The 22,152-nt window shown below is 56.2% G+C and overlaps 1 protein-coding gene across 2 annotated transcripts; it reads left to right on the top strand.

Annotated features, from left to right (window-relative positions):
• The first annotated feature begins 419 nt into the window (after positions 1-419).
• ZNF274 (zinc finger protein 274) lies at positions 420-21,495 on the top strand. 2 transcript variants are annotated; one of them, XM_080643630.1, is made up of 8 exons: positions 420-461; positions 857-928; positions 2,346-2,472; positions 3,200-3,295; positions 15,168-15,662; positions 17,802-17,902; positions 18,547-18,673; positions 19,462-21,495. In XM_080643630.1, the coding sequence occupies exons 2-8, from the start codon at positions 896-898 to the stop codon at positions 20,361-20,363; spliced, it is 1,881 nt and encodes a 626-aa protein (XP_080499756.1). In that variant the 5' UTR covers positions 420-461; positions 857-895; the 3' UTR covers positions 20,364-21,495. The 2 variants fall into 2 exon arrangements, with proteins under 2 accessions (XP_080499756.1, XP_080499757.1); XM_080643631.1 differs by having other exon boundaries at positions 459-557; positions 19,462-21,488.
• Positions 21,496-22,152: the final 657 nt, after the last annotated feature.

The raw sequence follows: 22,152 nt of genomic DNA, 5'->3' as shown, positions 1-22,152 counted from the left end.
CCCTGCTTTCTCCCTAAAGGACGTAATAACCAGTCTCGTCTCCTACCAACCGATTCTAACCCACTCAGCACTTCCGGCACAGTCTTCTCCCCGCTCCTTCTTGCTCCAACTTTCGGTTCACCCCACGCGTGGACGCCCTCCTGGTCGGGCATCACTGGTCTCCTGGCCTGCGTCGCCGCCCACGCAGGGGTTGTTGGGACTTTGCGGCCTGGCGTGCCCCGACTCCCCTTCCCCCGCAGGTGTCCCCTTGCCCCGCTGGACCGCCGGGGGAATATGGGTGAAGGCTCTCTTCCTGGTCGCCTTGACTTCGTCGGCCGCCCCGAGTGGCCCCGACAAGATGGCCACCGCCTGGGAGCGGCCCTGGCGCGGCGCGCCGCGGGGGTGCCTGGGAGTTGTAGTCCGGCCCGAGCGCTGACGCACTTCGCCGCGGGGCGGCGGGCGCCATTGTGCACTGCGCGCGGGTGAGTACGGAGGGAAACTTCCGCCCGTCGGGGACTCGGTGGTGCCGGCCCAGCCCGCGAGCCTCCGCCGCGGGGCTGGGAGGGGCGCCGCGGTGGGTGCGTGGAGGTCCCAGCAAGAAGGCAACTCCCTGCGGGCGTGAGCTGGCCGACGCCCTCCACCACCACCGCCCCCCACCCCCCGGGCGTGGGCGGGCTGAGGCCCGGAGGCGACAGATGCGGAACGGGGGAGGGGATCCCGCGTCCCTCGGGAAGCCGGCGTCCAGGTGTCTGGGAGCCGCTGGACACCACCCTTCAGGGCGTGTTCGGCTCACCCGGCCGTTCCTGGACCGCGGAGGGGGGGCCTCTGGGTGTTGCCCTCACGCCCCTCTTCCTTCTCCCCAATTCCGTCCTCTTAGGACTCCGCCATTCCCGCGAGACACGTCGGAGAGGAAGGCATGGCCTCCAGGCTTCCGATGGCCTGGTTGCATGTGAGTAGAGACCTCCTTAGATTTTGGGGTACCCCCCCGGCCGGGGGGCGGGCGGATTGGTGGTGGAGACCCACCCTCCTTGGGGTGCCCCTCGGGCTTGGGTGCCGGGAGAGGGACCCCGCCCCAGAGACCAAGCTGGGTGGAGGGAGGGGCCGCAGGTGCTTAGCTTTCCCAGGGAGTGTTACTGTTGAGGTCCCTAACCGGGATTCTAATACATAAATATATATTTTTTAAAAATATATTTTTTAAAGTATGTTGTTATTGATTTCAGAGAGGGAGGAAGAGGCAAAGAGAGAGAGAGAAACATCAATGATGAACAGAGAACCCTGGGTAGGCTGCCTCCTGCGCGCCCCCTGCTGGGGATCGAGCCCGCAAACCCCCCCCCCCCCCCCAAGAATCGAACCCTGACCCCTTGGTTCCTGGGACAATGGGCAACCGCTCAGCCACACTCGTATTTATTTATATTTTTCCGTATTTAATTTTTATTTTCTTAAATATATTTGTATTGATTTCAGAAGGAGGGAGGGAGAGGGAAAGAGATGGAAACATCAGTGATGAGCGAGAATCATGGATCGGCTGCCTCCTGCACGCCCCACGCTGGGGATGGAGCCCACAACCCTGGAGCGTGCCCCCGCCAGGAATCCAACCCTGACCTCCTGGTTCAGGGGTTGATGCTCTACCACTGAGCCACCCCGCCAGGCCGATCACACTCGGCTTTTAGATTTCAACAGCTACGCCAGCAGCAAAGCTAGAGCTGACATGAGCTCGGCCCCTAGGAAAGGTGGCTCCTTGGCAGTTGAAGGAAGTAGAAGCAGTGGGGGCAGGGGGTGGGAGATGAAGGCTGGGGTGCCAGGATTCAGCGCAGGGACTCCCCTAGGGGGAGACAGACTCTCTGACACCAGTGTTGGAAACCCTAGATCAGGGGTCCTCAAACTACGGCCTGCGGGACACACGCGGCCCGCCGAGGACATTGATCCCGCCCGCTGGGTGCCGCTGCCTGTCCTGCTTAGCAGCTGACTCGTCCCGGGCCCGCAATGTGCATAGGAATTTGTTCATAGTTTTTTTTTTTAACTATAGTCCGGCCCTCCAACGGTCTGAGGGACAGTGAACTGGCCCCCTGTTTAAAAAGTTTGAGGATCCCTGGCCTAGATTCATAAGGAATGGGGAGGCTTGAAGAACATCAAGAACCCTCTGCAGCCACGTGGCCTGAGTAAATCCCAGCTTGGGATTGCTCAGAGTCATGCAGATGCAGGAACACCCGATGAGAGTCCCAGCACGCTCTCTGGTCCTCTGGTAGCCTGTGCCTTCCTGTTCTTACCCCTCCCCCTATACCCCCCCCCCCCCCACACACACACACACCATCCTGTCACTTGGAAGGGTGACATGCCCCAGCTGAACAGGAACCTGTGGCTTTTAGGAACCGGTGGCTTTTGAAGATGTGAGCCTGGGCTTTGACCTGGAGGAGTGGGAACTGCTGGACCACGAGCAGAAGTCCCTGTACAGACAGGTGTTACTGGAGAACTACAGGAACCTGGTCTCCGTGGGTAAGCCCGACCTCCGTGTCCATAAAGATGTGTGCTTTGCTGCCCGATGGTGGTGCCGCTGAAGTGTGTGTGTATGTGTGTGTGTGTGTGTGTGTGTGTGTCTGCTGGGGCTCGGGCTGCAGGGGTCAGAGTGCAAGGGTCGAGGCCGGGAGCTTGAGGGAGAGGGCTTTATTTTGTACCCATGGGTAAAGGGCACCTTCACCTGTGACTTTGGAAGCAAGTGTCACCTAGCGCCCCTCAGAGGCCTTGAATTCCAGGGAGGTGGTCTCAGGAATTCCAGAGGGCGTGGTGTCAGCGTCCAGCCGCTCAGGGGTGGCGTCCCCGACCCCGACCCCTTCCATCTCCGGGGTCGGGGTGAACGTTTCCACGCTTAGGTTGGTGACTGCATCATTGTGGCTTCAAGCCTCACTTTCCTGTTACAAGCAGAACGGAGGGGATGGGCAGCCCCGGCTGGTGTTTTCACAGCTGTCATGTTTAGCCAAAAAGAAAAAGCCCTGTGGCCCCTCTGACACACTTCCGTTGGTGACATGCTGGCCAGAACTGGGTCCCACTGCCAGCTTCACCGGCAAGGGCGTCCCGGAAAGCAAGCAGCAGCGGGCAGAGGCGGTGGGCGGGTTATCATCACTGCCCTAGACCGAAGTCACGTTCTAGGAGACAGGTGCCACAGCAGGAAAGCGTTTTCTTCCAAACACAGACCCCCAAGTCCTGTCTCTCTTCCCTTGGGCAGAGTATCAGCTTTCCAAGCCAGAGGTGGTGTCTCGGTTAGAGGAGGAGGAAGAGCACTGGTCGGTGGAGAGAGGGGTTCCTCAAGACATCTTTTCAGGTGAGAGCCAGGCCGCGGGATCCTGGCAGGGGGTGGGGTGACTGGAGAGAAGGGAACCAGGTGGGGTGCTGGGGTGAGCGTCTGCAGACACGCTGAGTCAAGCTCTGCCTTTTCCTCGGGCCTCGGTCAGGGCGTGCGGAACGTGAACCTGGTGCTGGTGATGGGTTGGCTCCATTCATTGTCGACTGCTCTCCCCTCGTGTGACCACCACTAACTGGTGTGTGTCCCTGGCCAGGCTTTTTATTAATCCTCACCTGAGAATAGTCTTTCCGTTACTTTTTAGAGAGAGAGGGAGGTAGACATCAACTGGTTGCCTCCCACATGCGCTCTATCCAGGGATGGGGAGTGAACTGCCACCCAGGTACGTGCCGTTGACCAGGAATTAAACCCTCAAGACACTCTAATCTGGCGGACGCCAACCTATTGGACATCGTGGACCACCAGTGGTCCAAGGACCACCGGTTGGCGACCGCTGTTCCAATCACTGAACCACACCAGCCTTTTTTATGTTTACATATATGTATATGAATACTGCCCCCTACTGAACTATAGTTTGAAATAAGTGTTTAACTTTATGGTGGTACTTTCAGTACAGTATTCAACCATTTACATAAGATGTTCAACACTATTATCAAGCAGGCTTTGTGTTAGATCAGGAATGAGGAACCTTTTTTCTGCCAAGGGCCATTTGGATAATTGTAAGATCATTCTCAGGCCATACAAAATTACCCACTTAAAAACTAGCCTGCTATATTTGGTCGGACATTTAACTCACCCCTAATGCCTTGGCAGGGCCAGACCAAATGATAAGGCCCATGGGCCAGACATTCCCCACCCCTGTGTGAGATAATTTTGCCCCGCTGTGGGCTGCTGTAAGTGTTCTGAGGACATTTAAGGTAGGCTGGGTTACCTGCATTTTCAAGTTAAGCTATTTTCAACTTAGGATGGGTTTATCAGGACGTAACCCATCCCTAAGTCGAGGGACATCTGTATATGTTTATATTTTGGGGTGTTCTTAATATAGGGCTGCTTCATTTTAAAAGATGCAGTATAGTCCATATTTATTTTTTTCTCTTGATGGACATTCAAGTTGTTGCAAAAAACTTTCTTGTATACATTTTATTTTTTGGCACGTTCAAGTTGGTTTTTCTTGTAGCTAGGGTTTATAGAAATGGAACTTGGGAATCAACCAGGATGTAAGCTGAAAGTCTGGTAGCAACAAATTGCTGTCTGAAATCCTTTAAGCCCTGGCTAGTGCGCTTGGTGGTTGGAGTGTCGGACCATGCCCCAAAGGGTTGCAAGTTTGATTCCAGGTCCCGGGCACCTATCTGGCTGCAGGTTTGATCCTCTGCCTGGGTTGGGGCATGTATAAGAGGCAGCCAATCAAGGCAGCCAATCAACGTGTCTCTCTCACATCGATGTTTCTCTGTCTCTCCCCTTACACTCTCTCTAAAGAATCAATGGAGAAAATATTGTCTGGTGAGGAGTAAAAAAAAAAGAGTTTTAGGATTTATTTTTATTCCTGTTCTAGGCTCTGTATCATACATAGGTAGGCTGTACAAGTACATTTTTGTTTCCTAGTCTCTTTGGGTTTTTTCTCAGCTGTTATACTTGTCTGGCATTTCTTCATGTGTGTGGCGTAGGGCACGTGTTCTTTCAGTGCCCACTTTCAGTCTAGGTTCTTCCATTTATTGGAAACACCGTGTTTATCGTGAACTAGGTTTTTTGTTTGTTTTCAGTCCTCACCTGAGGATGTTGTCCCCCCATTGATTTGGTCCTGAGGGTCCAGACCTTCCTCACGCTCACTTCATCCTGACCTACTGGCCAGGCCTCGGGCCGGTTCCTGGCTCCTCTGCCGTCAGAGTCCCTTCCCCTCACAGCACCGTGGAAGCCCTCCTGTGTCCTGTGCAGGGCACTAAACGCTCTGGTGGTGAACCAAAGGCCTGACCCGCTCCTGCCATCGTAGACTTTGTAGTCTGGTGGTTTACAGCTTCTGCAGACAAGCTGCACAGGTGGGACTGTGCTCACATAACTAGTGGTGTGTCCTGAGGGAAAGGGCCCGGTGTAACGGGAGCGTGGGGATTACTCCACAGGAGGTGGTCGGGGACACTGTGGGGTGAGATTTAAGCCGATTCCTGAGGCGGGGAGGGGAATTCTGCAGATTTTTAAGAGTGATGGTGAAGAGAGCTTCCAGGCATGGAGACAGAGTTTGGGGTGACAAATTGGAGCTTGGCATATTCGGGGAACAAAATGTCACCCAGTTGGGGGCAGGGGGCAGGTAACTGTCACGTATTGACAGGCAGCTGAAGTTGAGCAGGTGCACAGGGCCCGCTGTGCAGGTGGTTTGATTTTCAGTGAGGTCTTTGTGGCTTTTCACAGCTCACTCTGGGGCTTGTGAAGAAAGAATGGTGGTAGGCAGCTGGAAGCCCTGGCCGAGGTAGCATCTGGGGAAGAGGTGATGGTACTTGGCCTGAGAGAGCAGTCATGGGGCTGGCATGGTGCGTCTCCCCATTCAGAGGTAGACACAGTGGGCTGGGTGAGTGACTGACCCAGGGGGCAAGTGAGGAACCTGCCGGCAATCCCCCATAGGCAAAGGCGTCCAGGAACTTCCTGTGACTAGTCTTTGTTACATGTGTATTTACCACATAAGTTCTTACTGTACCTCATTATTAAAATACAATAAAGAAGAACTTTTGGCATTATGCAGAGACACAGGGGAGTTTGGTACAAGCATAGGTTTTTGAAGGGTAGAAATAGAGGTTTTGTTTTTCTTATGTTGAAATTTTTTTTTGCCCTATCTGGTTTGGCTCAGTGGATAGAGGGTCAGCCTGTGGACCAAAGGGTCCCGCATTTGATTCCTGTCAAGGGCACTTAAAATAAAAATAATAATAATAATTTTTTTAAACAAAAGAGTTACATGAATAGTACAAAGAACTCCCTAGTAACGTTCACCCAGATTCAAGGGTTTGGAACTGTCCCGTGTCTTGACCCATTCTGTTAATGAGTTATGAATGAGAGGGGACTTAGAAGTTTGTAAGTTGAGTGCACCTGTCTGAACCTCAGGAGGCCTGGGCAGTGTATTAAAACATGGAAATCATAGGTGTTTGGAATGGCATGCTTTACTGTTAGAGGAGACAGCCATCTCTTGCGGTGGTCACTTTCTCCCAACATTGCTATAGCACAGCTATAAGGGAATGAGTGGAAACCAGGTCTTTCTGACGCAGCTAAGCTCACATGCCCCTCTGGCTCCCCATGATTGCAACAATGGCAGCATGGGCATTGGTGGAAGTAGAAGGAAATGGTAAACACTTGAGACAGAGGGCATTCATCTTCATGTAGGTGCTGATTTGGAAAGATGTTGTGAAGATAAGGAATGTGGAGAAATATTTTGTGTTGTTGTTGTTGTTGTTAATCCTCACCCAAAGATATTTTTCCATTGATTTTTAGGGAGAGTGAAAAAGAGGGAAAAACAGAGAGAAACATTGATGTGTGAGAAACACATCTATTGGTTTCCTCCTGAATGAACCCTGACCAGGGCCCTCGTCAGGGAGGAGCCTGTAACCAAGGTACATGCCCTTGACCGGAATCTAACCTGGGACCCTTTGGTCTGCAAGCCGACGCTCTTATCCACTGATCAAAACTGGCTAAGGGCGTATGTGGAGAAATACTTGATGGCACTCAGATCTTCAGCCATTACACAGTGTACTTTAAAGACGGTTTTGCCATATGTGTGGTTCATGTAGAAAACTTGACACATAATCTAGATTTAACCCTTAGGAAAGCAATGGAGTGAAGATACTTTTTTGAAGGTCATGATTGTAGGAAAGCTTGCAGGACATTTAACTTTTTTGATTTGTCAAGAAATTAAGCAGGAGATGAGCCCTACAAATATGAATGTGGCAACTCTCAAAGGAGTACTAACATTAGTAGAAAAAAAATTATTAGAATTTTGTTGGAAGGAAATCCATCTCTACACATGGGAGACAACCATGCAGAGACTGAACAGAGTTAGTCCTCCTCATGAGTTTTCAACATGATGACTCAAACGGATGTAATCTGAGGAGTAGGACCATAGCAGGAAAGGCTTCTGGTCTGATTCAGTCAGTTTTGAGAGAATTCATACTGGACCCCCCCAAAATCTAATCATATGGAAAAAGTTCTGACACCAAATACATCTGAGAACTCTGAAACCATGGGGATGTGATTGCTGTGGAAAGGTCCGAGGAGTAGCTCTCGCGTTCAGCCTCACAAGTCGTACTGGAATGTGCCTGAGGATGTGGTCAGTGTTAGGAAGGCCTCAGGAGTCACAGAATCCACGGCAAGCCCTTCAGTAGGAGTCCTCGTTGTGTCCCGCAACAGAGGACTCATATGAGCGCTCACACTCAGTGCAGCCTGTGCAGGTGAAAGCCACAGCCTTGGTCTCACCTTACCTGACAACAAGCAAACAAAAAGCCTTACACTGGATTGAACCAACCATGTTGAAGAAGAATGAAATGTCTCACTCTGTTTTTACACCAGATAAGTCATACAGGAGGCAGACTGCATAAAGCGGATGATAAAAATATACAAGTAAAACAGGTCCTGCTTTCCCAGCTTGTTCTGTTATCTGACCTGAACAACCGAAACAAATATTAAGCAACATGGGTGAGGACAGGCATCCTTATTTCAATTTGTGGTGTGTCCCCAGTTGCTAAGACAGTCACTGAATCTCTGACTCGGGAAACTTGAGTGAATAAGTGCTGCAAGAGGGCGTCTTAGAGAGAGGAGACTTGGAAGGCAAAGCTTTGAGATGAGCGTGGGTAAGGGATGATACAGGAAATCTTGGGATGAAATGGTGCTATGAAGAACTCTGAGAGCTCACATCCTTGGAGATAGGAACCCAGCCTGGAAGAGTGCGGTCACATACTGTGCAGTCTTTATTTGAAGACACTATGTCCTCTGTCGCCTTCCACATACCTGTTTTGTTCTCTAAGACCCATGCATTCTTGATCCTCTTACCTGGGGAACACTCTCCTGGATATCCGGATGTAATCCCCAGGATAATTCCTTAGCTATTAATTAAATATGAAGAGAAACAAATGAACTAAGCATAGCAAACATTTGGGGAGGAACCTCCGAAAGATCTAAGGAAAGAGGATAAATGATCAGATCAAAGCAGGAATAAATGAATCCGAAATGGAGGAGAAAAAAATGATCCAAGAGCCCATTTTGGGGGTAACTGATAAAGCAAATAAAGAGTCAAGGTAAAAGACTACACAGGGGGGCGAAAAAAGACTATACAGGGGAAAACTATACAGATATTCAGCACCACATGTAGTTGTTTTCATTATACTACTTTGCACAACTGTCACAAAGGATGAGCCAGCTCTGTGTACTGGATGAAAAAATCTCCAAGATATATGTGCGTTTCTTAAAATACCTTTTAACCGTATGTATCTTACATATGTAAAGATACATGGATGCACATATTATCTATGCCTTTTTCTTAAATCATACACATAAAACACACAAATATGAATGTGTGTTGCTTGTGGCTGGCAGGATATAGAAACAGAGGTTGTGAATGCAGCTCAAGAAGGAAACTGCGTGGGGGTGACCTTCCATCTTAGAGGTGCTGCCCGTAACTATGCAGTGGCCAGTTACATCTCAATCCTGATCTGGGCAGAGACTACCTTCCAGCTTTCTGTTAAAAAATGGCTTCCATGCCCTTGCTGGTGTGGCTCAGGGATAGAGCATCCTTCTGACTTAAGGATCCCGGGTTTGATTCAGGTCACAGGCACATGCCCAGGTTGCAGGCTCAATCCCCAGTAGGGGGTGTGCAGGAGGCAGCTAATCAGTGATTCTCATCATTGATGTTTCTATCTCTCTCTGGAATCAATGATATATATGTGTGACAATTTACAAAATAATACAGAAATTAATAGTTTTGCCTTATACCAGGAATAACCAATTGAATACAAATGGAGGAAATATTTTGTTAATACTTTCTTGAAATTGTACCTAAGAATAAATTAAGGAATGGACAGGCTTTATTTGAAGAAAGTTATGTTAGTGGGACGTAGAAGAATTGAATATGTGTAAGTATTAACTTCTGAGGGCTTACAAAGGCTAGAAGTGTATAAAGTTCGGACTTAAGTCCTACAGCTTCCAGGGAAGTGCCGCTGGAGCCACTTTACCTGTGGGAGCAGGAATGGCACCTGCTGGCCTGGCTGGCCTGGGAGGCAGCAGGTGGGGGTGTGGACCAGGTGTCCTCTTCCTCTGAGGCCTGTACTTGAAGCCACGGCTCAGGCTCCCAAGCAGGTGGGGACTTTGTAGCAGCAGCAATCCTCCCAGGATAATTTCTACAGAGGACACAACTTCAATGCCAGTGAGATCTGACAGAATTGAATTTGACAGAAATGGGAAATCCAGGCAGAAGGCTAAAAGGCCCTAGAAGCCGTGTTGGGTCAACAAATACTGCCCGAGTGCCTAGCGCTGTTTCAGGGGTGAGTCACAGCGAGGACCCAAGTGGGGAGGCCCTTCCCATTGGCCTCTTCCATTCTAGTGCAGCTGACTGGACTTGGTGGGACTGGCCTTCCTTCAAACGTTCCTTGGTCACGTGCAGCTGGTGGCTGCAAGGTGGGACAGTGCAAATCCAGGACATGTCCTTCGATCAGGTTTCCCGGGCTGGCTGCTCCAGAGGTGGAGAGGCGACAGTAATTAGGACCAGAGACTTGGAGATGAGTCAGTGCTCTGAGAGAGATGATGCAATGGGGCCTGCTGGGGAGGGTGGGTAGCGTGCATGGTTTGGAACTGGGCAGGAAGACGGCTCTGAGGAGGTGACACAGGAGCTGAGAGCTGGATGGGAACACGGGAAAGATGACCTGGTGGGATGTGGCCGATGTGAAGACCTCTGGACGAGACACACTTGGGCACATCTGAGAAAAGAGGTGGTGGCTATGAGGAGTCCCTTTGGTGTAAAGGGCGTGAAAGAGCAGGGTTTGTAACCCTGCTGCGTCCCCGTGGGGCCCTGGGCAGGGTCCCAGCCCTCCCAACGTGATCTTTGTGTAAAGGTTGGACACTTGTGTACTGAGACTGGGGGGCCTTAAGGAGATGGCAGCTACTGTTGTGGATTCCGAGACTTTGGCTGATGTAAAGGTGATGGTCCACACCTTCAGCAGGTCCTTCTCGGGCCTGGGTTTGGGGTTTCCTGTGCACAAAACCCAGTTGGCAGCCTCAGCCTCACTGTGATCAGGTAACAGGTTTGTGGGCCGTCCCCACGCACACCTGGTTAGTTGTGGGCTTCATTAGGAAACTGCTGTGAGGGAGCCGCTTACCTTGGGAGAGAAGCAAGTGACAGAAGGTGTGAGAGGAAAACAGCGCTCCCCAGCCTGTACTGGTGGCAAGTGAGTGGGTTAGTGCCCAGGTTTCCCCGGGGCACTCGGCTGGTGGGCCGAAAGCCAGGACCACTGTTCCCCCCACGGACGGTTCACACTGTGACTTTTCTTTAATTTTGTGGAGGTTCAAAGGCAGTGTGCTTGCAGTAGAAACCGTACCGAGTTTTTCTCTCCCCCCGGCTAGTGGTGGGTGGGGTCACAACACCCGCCCGGTGCCGGCGGTGGCAGAGCCTGAGCGGCCGCCCGTCAGCCACGTGACCACGGGAGTAACTCGCGCCGTGTTGCCGGCGTCTGCGGACCAAAGTGTTGCCCTTCCCATCAAGCCCACAGGACGCCCATCTGCGCTTCTGTTCCCGGTGGGAATCGGGACAGCCGCGGGGTCTGGGCATGTGCAGGCGGGTGGGCCGGTTGGCGGGAGAGGCCCTGGGTTGGGGGTCACTTTCCGTTTCCGCCGAGGGTGGGAGCTCAGCCGCTGGGTTACTTGGTTGGTGACCGCGGAGCCGTGTGGGCCTGCGGACCCCCGGGCGCTGGCACCGTCAGGACCAGCTGAGTCCCGACACCCGGACCCAGGAGGTTGTGCGGCTGAAAACAATGCGAGCTCACATTTCTGAGCGAGCACTCACCGCGGGGTTTTGAAAAGCACCGTAGTGCCCCCAAGGAGATAGAAACTAAATTCATGGCCAACACTGAAGGGGAACAAGTCCGTCAGAACCGGGGTGAGGGCGGGGGGCGGTGAGAACCCAGCAGGTACTGGGAGGGAGAGGCTAAGCACACCCCTGACAACAGGGCACAGACCCAACATGGTGACAGGGCAGGAGCTCTGCAGCAGCGCCGAGGAGGGGGCCGTTTTCCAGGGCCGGGCACGGTTCTGCTCAAAACGCGCCTGGTGTCCGGCCCAAATCCGTGTGGGGGCGCTGGTCCGGGCGCGACCCTGGCTTCCGGAGTTCCCCTCAGAGGGAAACTTCAGGCCTCAGAGCTTCAACTTCGAGAAGTAAAAACAAAACCAAAAAAAAGGAAGAAAAACGGCGCCTGCGAATCCAGTATTTGGGTGGGGGTGGGGCGGGGTGAACCCCGAAGCCCTGGCAGGGAATCCAGTGCTAAAGGGAGCGGCGGGCGGAGGAGTTAGAGGCAGACCCCGTGAAACCCCATCAGACGCCTGTCATTCTTCCGGGGGGGGGGTCACGGGAGTGCCCCCCCGAACCTGGGACGGAGTGCCGGGATGGCCCGGGCGGCGGTGACGGCCGAGAGCGCGAGCCCCGCTCGGGGCTGTAGCGCCAGCGGCAAGCGCAGCGCCCGGGCCGCCCCTTCCCGGCTGCCGCGCCGGCGTCTGCGGTCCCTGTGGGGTCTGGGACACCGCGACGGCGGACGAGCCGGGTTAGAAGGACGTGGGGGGGGGGGTGGGGAAACCGGGGAGGCCTCCGAGAAGTCGGGGGGGGGGGGGAGGGATGGGCCAGGAATGCCGGCTGCGGGACGGAAGGGGGAGGCGCCCGCGCTCACTCCCGCGAGGCCGGGGGCGGACGGACTCGCAGGCGATAAGGCGTCCCGGTGGCTCCGCGGGGGTCGGGGACCCCAGACCGGCTGGGCTAGTGGCCGAACCACGGTCCTGGGGGCGTGGCCGGGCCGCGCCGAAGACAACATGGCGGCGCCGGAAGTCCGTGCCGCGGAGGCTCCTGGGAGTTGTAGTGCGCGTGGCCGCGCTCCTGGGTCCGGCGCGGAGGTGCGGCGTCCCCTCCCCTCTCTGTCGCCGCGGGAGGAGCCAGAGCCGCCCCGGCACTGACCGCGGCCTCCGGCGCCGGGCTGACCGCGCTGCGGGGCCCAAGAGGGGGGCCGGGCTGTAGTTGCGCCGTCGCTCCTAACGTCGCGTCGACTTCCTTTTTTCCTTTTTCTTTCCTCAAACGCAGCCGCAGTCGCTCCTAATGCCTCTCTTTGCTGCGGGTGTTCAGGCTCCGTGGGTGCCACGGGCTTCCGGAGCCGGGGCTCCCGCGTCGCCCAGGGGACGGGCCGCGCAGCGCTGGGCGGGGGGAGGGAAGGGCTCTCTCTCCCGCCCTCTCCCTCCCTCCGAAATCGGTGAAAACGTATTTAAAAATGTTTTTTGAAAGAATGGCTCACGCAGCAGTGAGACCTTAAGGAAGTCCAGTATGTGTGCTTGTTGGGTCTCCGAGGCTCCTCACTTCCTGTGGCCCCGCTCCTTCCCAGGCCCCTCCGCCCCCTGGTTCCCAGCGGGGTTCCCCTCCTTCCCAGGCCCCTGCCGGCCCCTCCGCCCCCTGCTTCCCAGCGGGGTTCCCCTCCTTCCCAGGCCCCTGCCGGCCCCTCCGCTCCCTCCTTCCCAGCGGGGTTCCTCCACCTGCAGCGCTCCCGGGGGAGCCTGGCGTGGCTCCGTGTCTCCTTCGCGCAAATCACACGCATGGCCGTTGGGGCGGCTGCCCCGTGTCCGCTGCCCCGTGTCCGCTGCCCGGTGGCGGCTCCGCGCGGAAGGGCACCATCTCACCTGGGAGCCGCCCCTCGCCGCTCTCACTTCAGCCCGGGCTTGTGGTCACTCCAGGTCTGTTTCCGACCTGCCCGATTGGGGGGCGTTTCTCCCTGCAGAGGCCGTGCTGGCCGTGGCGGGGTCGCCCCTCTCCTCAGACCCCTCGCTCGGGTCAGCCCCACCGCCCCTCGCCTGCGCTCCGGCTTTTCCTGCCTTTTTGCTTCGAGAGCGGCTGTCCGTGTCCGCCCTTCCCTCCCCGAGGCCTTTTCCAGGTTCTTTCCGAGCTGTTTGCTGATGTTGGACCTGGAGCCGGGGCGCTTCCTCTCTCACAAATGGTTTTAATTTTTTATTTTTTTATTTTTAAATATATTTTATTGATATTTTACAGAGAGGAAGGGAGAGGGATAGAGAGCTAGAAACATTGATGATAGAGAAACATCCATCAGCTGCCACCTGCACACCTCCCACTGGGGATGTGCCCGCAACCAAGGTACATGCCCTTGGCCGGAATCGAACCCGGGACCCTTCAGTCCGCAGGCCGATGCTCTATCCACTGAACCACACCGGTCAGGGCTGGTTTTTTATTTTTTAAGGAAACCTGTGCCGCCCTGGCCCGGCTGAGCCTGAGGGGCGGTGACGGCTTCGGAGAGGAGCCCGCGGCCGGGCTGGGGGGACGCTGCTTCCCCCACGGACAGCCCGGCGGCGTCTTTATTTCACAGCCGGTTCCACAGGCGGAGGGAGGGCGGCCGCCATGCTGGTGTCCGGTCCCTCAGTTACCGGCCGGGACTGTCCGCCGCATCACTCAGCGGGGCCCCGGGCTGCCCCCGTGCTGGGCCTCGCGCTGCTTTGCCACCAGAGGACCAAGACGTCTCATTGGTCCGAGGCTCCAACCTGTCCAGACGCTGTGGCTGTTCGCCACCAAACCCCCTCTCCATCAGTCCCCGTGTTAGTTCGTCCTGTCTCCGTCAGTCCCGTGTCCGTCAGTCATGGTCCCCAGCCCTCAGGTCCGCCTCCCGGAACCCGGTCTGCCCCCCACCCCCCCGCGGGCTGTGCCTGCTCTCAGCGCCGCAGGGAGACGGAGACCCGCCGCAGGGCCTTTGCCTCTGGCCGCTCGCACTCAGCTCCGTGTCGTCCGTCCTCCGTGCCGCCGCGTGTCAGCGCTGCACTCCTCGCTGTCACCTGTCCCTCGTTGGGTACAGCTTTGGGGTCGACACCTATTTCTTCGTTGCTGTTCGTTTTAAAGTGACTTCTTCGGTGCATTGGTGTGCGGTTCTAAGCCTGATCCTCCAGTCGGCGTGTTCAGTTCTCTGCTGCGCCCCTGGGTCATGCAGCGCCGTGGTCACCTGAGGAGCTGCAGCGGCCGGGGCTCCTGCCCGCGGGGGAGGGAGGCTGCCAGCCTCTCCGTGTCTCACCAGCAGTTGTTGTGACTTCCTCTTCCTGGTGGCCGGCCCTTCCCGTGCACGCAGTTCACGCCTGTTCCGTGAGGTGGTGCCTCACGTGGTTTTAGTGCGCTTTCCGGGGGCTGATGCAGAACATCCCTTCACGTGTTTCTTTTTTTTTTTTTTTTTTTTTAATATATCTTATTGATTTTCTTACAGAGAGGAAGGGAGAAGGATAGAGAGCTAGAAACATCGATGAGAGAGAAACATCGATCAGCTGCCTCCTGCACACCTCCCACTGGGGATGTGCCCGCAACCAAGGTACATGCCCTTGATCGGAATTGAACCCGGGACCCTTCAGCCTGCAGACCGACGCTCTATCCACTGAGCCACACCGGTCAGGGCTCACGTGTTTCTTTATGTGCGTTTCTGTTGTTGATTTCAGAGAGGAAGGGAGAGGGGGAGAAACATGGGTGCTGAGAGAGGCTGCCTCCTGCACGCCCCACACGGGGTGGAGCCCCCAACCCAGGCGTGTGCCTGACCGGGAATCGAACTGTGATCTCCTGGTTCATAGGTCAATGTGCAACCCCTGAGCCTCGCCCCAGGGGCTCATGTGCTTCTTGGTCACGTCTCGCTGTTTCTCGCTCCAGGGTGTCCTGAGGCTCCACTGGACCCTCCATCGGACCCTCTTCCTGCCGGGGCGCCCCCGACGGAGATCGAGGTGGTGGAGGTCCTCTCGCTGAACGAGGAGGCAGCACGTTCCCGGAACGCCCAGATCTGGGCCCTCTACGCTGGCGATGAGGGCCTGAGCCCCGAGGTCCTCGGGGAGCCCACGCCCCCGCCGGGCAGCCATCCCGCCAGCCCCGAGGCCGACCCCGAGGCCGCACGACAGAGGTTCCGGGGGTTCCGCCTGGAGGAGGTGGCGGGTCCCCGAGAGGCCCAGGCCCAGCTCCGCGAGCTCTGCCGCCAGTGGCTGCAGCCCGAGGCGCACTCCAAGGATCAGATGCTGGAGCTGCTGGTGCTGGAGCAGTTCCTGGACGCGCTGCCTGCGAAGCTCCGGGTGTGGGTGGAGTCTCAGCACCCGGAGGACTGCCAGGAGGCGGTGGCCCTGGTGGAGGATGTGACCTGGAGATCCGAGGAGAAAGGTGGGTGCAGTGCAAGAGTGCGGAGGGGGCACTCCTGCGGGGCGTCCTGGAGGATGGGGTGGGTTGTGCCCCGTGCATCCACGCCGAGGGCACCTGCACCCCACGTGCTCCTCAATCAGACCTGCGGGCGTCCTGCCGTGGCCTCCAGATCGAGGGCTTTGCGAATCCTCCTGGACCCAGCTGTGGAAATGGGAGGTCTCAGGCCCCACCCCAACTGTGGAACCCTGGGGGCGGGCTGGCCCTGCAGTGTGCACGGAGCCCCACCCACAGGCTCCTCGGGAGGAGGGAGCTCTCCGATGAGCTGCTTCACTGTCCTCCCTTGGGCTCTGCCACGAGCCAGGAGGAGCCCTCACTTCAGTCCCACGGCATGTTCTGGGGGGCTTCTCACGTCACCCATGCAGTGGGGGCTGTGCACAGTGGTGACCAGGACACGCAGGACTCCTGAGTTCAGGCCTTCAGTCTCACAGCAAAGACGGGAATCTGAGGAATGAATGTGTGAGACGGATGTGGTGAATGAGTGTGTGTGAGACGAATGTGACGAATGAATGCGTGTGAGACGGGAACATGACAGATGAATGCGTGTGAGACAGGAATGTGACAGATGAATGTGTGAGACGGGAACGTGACGAATGAATGCATGTGAGACGGGAATGTGGCAAATGAATGCGTGTGAGACGGATGTGATGAATGAATGTGTGTGAGATGGATGTGATGAATGAATGTGTGAGACGGATGTGGGGAATGAATGTGTGTGAGACGGATGTGGTGAATGAATGTGTGAGACGGATGTGGTGAATGAATGTGTGTGAGACGGTGGAGTTGAGAAGAACCAAAGGGCGCTGGTAGTGGTGCCTGAGGAGGCGACACCTGTCATGGAGCAGAACTCAGAGGCAGCAGGACGGGTGTGCGGGGGGGCGGGGGGGGGAGCATCCCCTGCACAGGCCCACAGCGGGAGCCGTCACAGGATGTTCTGGCATCAGAGAGGTGGTCTGGCATCAGAGGTGGGGCAGGTCTACCAGCAGGAGCACAGGGCGGGGCGGGCCCTTGGGAAGTTCTCTGGCTCAGCGGGAAGGAGCCCTGAGTTCAGGGAACTTCCCAGACTCCTCCTTGGCAGCAAGTGTGGCTGTCAGGCTAATGGGTTGCTTTTTTTCCCTAAATTTATTTATTGACTTTTCTTTTTTAGAGAGAAAAACGTTGATTTGTTGTTCCACTTATTTTTGTATTTGTTGGTTCTTTTTTTAAAAAAAATATTTTTATTGACTTCAGAGAACAAGGGAGAGGGAGAGAGAGAGAAACATCAATGATGAGAGAGAATCATTGACAGCGTCCTCCTGCACGCCCCCCACTGGGGATCGAGCCCACAACCCGACCATGTGCCCTGCCCGGGAACTGAACTGTGACCTCCTGGTTCATAGGTTGATGCTCAACCACTGAGCCACACCCACTGGGGTCTGTCTTATTTATTTACTTATTTACTTGTTTATTTATAATTCTCACATGAAGACCTGTTCCCGCTGACTTTCTGAAAGAGGGACATCAGCCAGCTGCCTCCCACGTGCCCTGACCAGGGATGGAACCCGCAACCTTGGCATCTCGGGGTGACGCTTTTACCACTGAGCCACCCAGCCAGGAGGGGTGGCTGCATCGGGGGCCGAGCCCTGAGGACCGGCCTCTGTGGGGCTGAGTTCCGTGGAGCGCAGACACGTTCTGCTCACCTCCCTGCCCCATGCAGCACCTGATGGTTGCCGGGAAGACACTTCTTTTTTTTCTTTCCTTTTTTTTAATCCTCACCCGAGGATATTTTTATTTTTATTTTAGAGAGAGGAGGAGAGAGAGAGAGACGTTGATGGGTGCACGGAGGTTTTGGGGAAGTGAGGCTGGAACGGGACTGTGAGGCTGAGCAGGGCTATTCCTGAATTGGAGGGGGCTTGGCAGAATTCACATCAGGACGGGAGTGTCGAGAGCGGGTCTGTCCTGGGGCCGGGGCAGCCCCACCCTCCACGAGGTCTCAGGCGGGCGGAGGAGGAGGTGAGCCAGCTGCTGAGGCGAGTGGAGCGTGCGGAGCCCTGTCGGGCCAGAGACATGAGCTGCCCTGTGCTGACGCCCCCTGACCCCTGACCCTGTGCTGCTCTCTCCCAGCTCTGCCTGCCTCGAGCCCCACCTGCCCCCTGGAGACCCCGGCTCAGCAGGAGGGGAAGGAGGAGGAGGAGACCACGCGCCCCGCGGAGATCCTGCCGGAGGTGAGGGGAGTGGCTCCCCGCCCTCTGTCACAGCTTCCCTGTGAGGGGCCCCGCGGCCCGGCCCGGGCCAGCCTCGCGGAGTGTCTCAGCGCCAAGGGCAGGAGAGCGTAGCTGAGGCGTCTGAGATTTGCTTCAAATAACCTGAGTGGTTGAGGCTCAGATGGGCCCAGCCCTGTGTCTGTGGCCCTGGCCAGGCCTGCTCCTGGCGGAAGCTGCCTCTGCATGAACGCGCTGGCGCTCTTGCGGAGTGATCTGGGGGTGTCCAGGGGCTCCCCGGTGATGGGGGCTCTCCAGCCCACCTGTGGCTCTGCCTCTTGTGGGCATAATGCCTCCCAGGTCCAGGCAGAGGGCCGTGGGAGGCCTCCCCCTGGAGTCCTCGTGGGCCCCTCAGGAAGGACTGGTCCCGAAGGGAGAGGGAGAGAGAGACGCCCCCCCCCCCCCCCCGGGCGGCAGCTGTTCCCCGCGTGGGGAAAGGCGAGCTGGATCAGGTGTGGGCGGCAGAGTACCTGCCACTCTGTGAAGTTGGGGCTCTGCCTCAGCCCACACCCTTCCCCAAAGCAAAGGCACCCCTCCCTGCAGAGCAGGTTCTGTCCCCTCCGAGGACTCCCTCACCCTCCTGCTGAGCACACGCTGTGGCGTTGCAGGAGCCAGTGACCTTCCTGGACGTGGCCGTGGACTTCAACAGGGACGAGTGGGAGCTGCTGGACCCCACGCAGAGGACCGAGTACCACGATGTGATGCTGGAGACCTTCCGACACCTGGTCTCCGTGGGTGAGGCCCTGCCCTTGCCCGCACTGCCCTCATAGGACGGGATGGCATGGGGCCCCCGTCAGCTTGTGCCTTCTCCGGGCCCAGCTGGAGGAATGGGGGTGCCCTCTCGAGGCCCCTGCAGCCTGGCCAGGGGGCTTGGTCGGTTGGAGTATCGTCCTGTACACTGAAAGGTTGCAGGTTCAATTCTGGGTCAGGTCGCATACAAGAGGCAACCGGTCGATGTTTCTCTCTCACATGGATGTTTCTCAAGTCCCCTGCACCAACCAGGCCTTGAACTGGCCTGCGGCCCTGAAGGGGTGGGTGTGGTGTGCGCGGGGCAGCCTCGGTTCCACTGAGGACCGCCCTGCGGGCGTCTGAGGGCCGCATGGGAGATGGAGAGCTGGCAGACACTCCAGCCCTCGGTCTCCAGCACGGTGTCCCCGCTTGGCTGCGTCACTGCTTCTCTCAGTCGCTCCCCAGGTTGCAAGACTGCACTTGGGGGAGACCATCCCCCGCTTTGCCCTGGCCGGGTGTCTCAGTTGGTGGGAGTGTTGTCCTGCACACCAAGTGGTTGCGGGTTCAGTTCCCCGACAGGGAACATTCCTAGGTTGTGGGTTCGTTCCCTGGTCAGGGTGTGTAGGAAGCAGCTGTTTCTCTTTCTCTTCCCCCTTCCTGGGTAAAACGAATAGAAACATCCTCAGGGGAGGACTGAAAAACACATAAGACATCCCCCGGCTTTTACGCTCAGCGGTCCTGCTCTCAGCCACGTCCGCACTTCCTCTGGTAACCCACCTGTCGGTGTCTTTCAGGCTGGGAGGATACCCTGGAAGGGGAGCAGTTACTCCCAAAGTCGGCTGGTGCTGAGGCGGAACCGGCCCCCAGCCTGAAAGTGGAAGAGCTCTCGGGGGCCGAGGCCCAACCCTCTACCTCAGGGGAGGCCCCGCAAGCGGGGGGCCTGGAAGCTGGGGACTCGGCAGTGCCGCTTGCGGGGCCGGCTCAGGAGGAAGCCCTGTCTGAGGAGCAGCACCGTGAAAGCCCCAAGTCCCCCGCAGACAGGGGTCTCGCCACGAGCCGCGTCTCCCTCCAGAAAACCCTGCCCAGGAAAAGCTCGCGCAGGCACAGCTCACGGATCAGAAAGGCCACGCGGAGCGCCCAGGTGAAGATGCAGCCGAAGAGCCGCCGAGGGGACAAAGCCCGGGACAGCAGGGGCGCCCCGCAGGTCACGTTCATACAGGTCCATAAGGGCAGCCAGCTTTTCCGCTGCAGCGCGTGTGGCAAGCTGTTCCGCAACCCCCGGTACTTCTCCGTGCACAGGAAGATCCACACGGGAGAGAAGCCCTACGTGTGCCGGGACTGCGGGAAGGCCTTCATCCAGAGCTCCTCCCTCACGCAGCACCAGAGGATTCATACTGGAGAGAGGCCGTTCAAGTGTCGCGAGTGTGGGCGGACCTTCAACGACCGCTCGGCCATCTCCCAGCACCTGAGGACTCACACTGGAGCCAGGCCCTACCTGTGCAAGTTCTGCAACAAGGCCTTCCGCCAGAGCTCCCACCTCATCCGGCACCAGAGGATCCACACCGGGGAGCGCCCCTATGCCTGCGACCGATGCGGGAAGGCCTTCACTCAGAGCTCACACCTCATCGGGCACCAGAAGACACACAGTGGGGCCAAACGCAAGAGGAAACGCCAACCTAGCGCTAAAGCCAGTTGACGAGACGCTGCCTTCTCGGCCCAGTCCTGCACCAGAACCTGAGTGGTGTGGTGGGACTCGGGCCTGACCCCAAAGCACTGAACGATGATGTTCTCAAGACCAAAGGACCGCCAGGGGCCCGTCCTGCACTCGCAGGTGACGTGGGCGTCATCGGTAATGAATGTGACAGCTGGAAAACAGATCTAGTTTTTTACTCAGTGGATTTGCAGTTATGATTTGGTCATTACAAGGGATATTAGTGAAAGCTGAGAAGTGCTTACAATGAAGTGGGTGCACTGATATTTGTAGTAAAGTATTTATGTTTATGAACAAGGACTAAGAGAAGATGGAAAAGTAAACTATATTTCTGTGGTAGAATCTGTGTGTGTGTGAGTTTTCCTCTTTAAATATCCTTCATTGCTGGTTTGATAAGTAACGTTAACACAAAAGAATGGAGCCCTGGCCAGCAGCTCAGTTGGTGGAGCATTGTCCTGTTCAAAAGGTTGTGGGTTTGATTCCCAGTCAGGGCACCTATGGGAGGCACCTGATTAGTGTTTCTCTCCCCTTTCGTCTCTCTAAAAAATCAATTTTAAAAAATTCTCTGGGGGTGGGATGGGTTAACAAAATTGTTTTTAAAAAGGATGGAGGTTGTCAGACCAATTCTAGCAGATTCTGTGCAAGGCTGCAATCCCTCCTGCCCAAGATTCCAAGTGAGTCAGGAGGAATGTCATTGCGTCCCTTGTCCCATCAAGATACAGCTCGGTGCAGGGCATGGGGACATAGGGGCCCAGAGAGCTGGAAACCAGGCAAGCATGGACCCCTCCTGGGCATGTTCGCTGCACATTTCCACTTTTCCTGAGGGACTCCTGGGAGGGAGGGTATGTATTTGATGCCCATGTTTCCCATTAGATAACATTAAAATTCTCCAGGTCCACCCGGGGTGGGTCAGTGGTTGAGCATCAACCTATGAACCAGGAGGTCACGGTTTGATTCCCGGTTAGGGCACATGCCTGGGTTGCAGGCTTGATCTCCAATGGGGGGGGGGGGGGGGGCGTGTGCAGGAGGCAGCCAATCAATGATTCTCATCATTGATGTTTCTATCTCCCTCTCCCCTCCTCTCTGAAATCAATAAAAATGTATTTCTTTAGCCCTAACCGCTTTGGCTCAGTGGATAGAGCGTCGGCCTACGGGCTGAAGGGTCCCAGGTTCGATTCCTTGTACCTTGGTTGTGGGCACATCCCCAGTAGAAGGTGTGCAGGAAGCAGCTGATGTTTCTCTCTCATCGATATTTCTAACTCTCTATCCCTCTCTGTAAAAAATAAAATATATATATTTTTAAAAATGTATTTCTTTAAAAATTTCTCCAGGTCACAGCCTGTGACCCACAGCCCATTCCATCCTTTCCTCCACCTTGGTTCTCTTGAGTTCTGCATAAACATTTCAAAACATCTTCTAAAGCTCTGGGTCAGAAGTCATGAACGTTCAGCGGACGGTGGTTGAGTGCTGCCCGCACACCCTCTTCCGGCAAAGGGCTCGTGGCTGTGGTGTCACGGACTCCTTCCCACGAACCGGCGTGGCCCTGTTGGCTTGGAGCAGTGGGCACATCCGGGTTGCCCTCCCACGACATGAGTTGGAGACCTTTCCTAGGGAGAAGGCGCAGTTCTCCGAGTCCCAGCGGTGGAGACGTGCCTCCCCGGGGTGCCCAGCGATGGCTGGTGAGATGGCAGCCGTGTCCTCACACAAGGGCCCTTCATCCTAAACGTCACACACTGGTGTGTGGTGAGAAGATGGTCGCTGGAGGGGAGCTGAC

The sequence above is a fragment of the Plecotus auritus genome (genome assembly GCF_963455305.1).
Source record: "Plecotus auritus genome assembly, chromosome: 10".
NCBI classification, from domain to species: domain Eukaryota; kingdom Metazoa; phylum Chordata; class Mammalia; order Chiroptera; family Vespertilionidae; genus Plecotus; species Plecotus auritus.
This window is presented reverse-complemented; position numbering and strand designations above follow the sequence as displayed.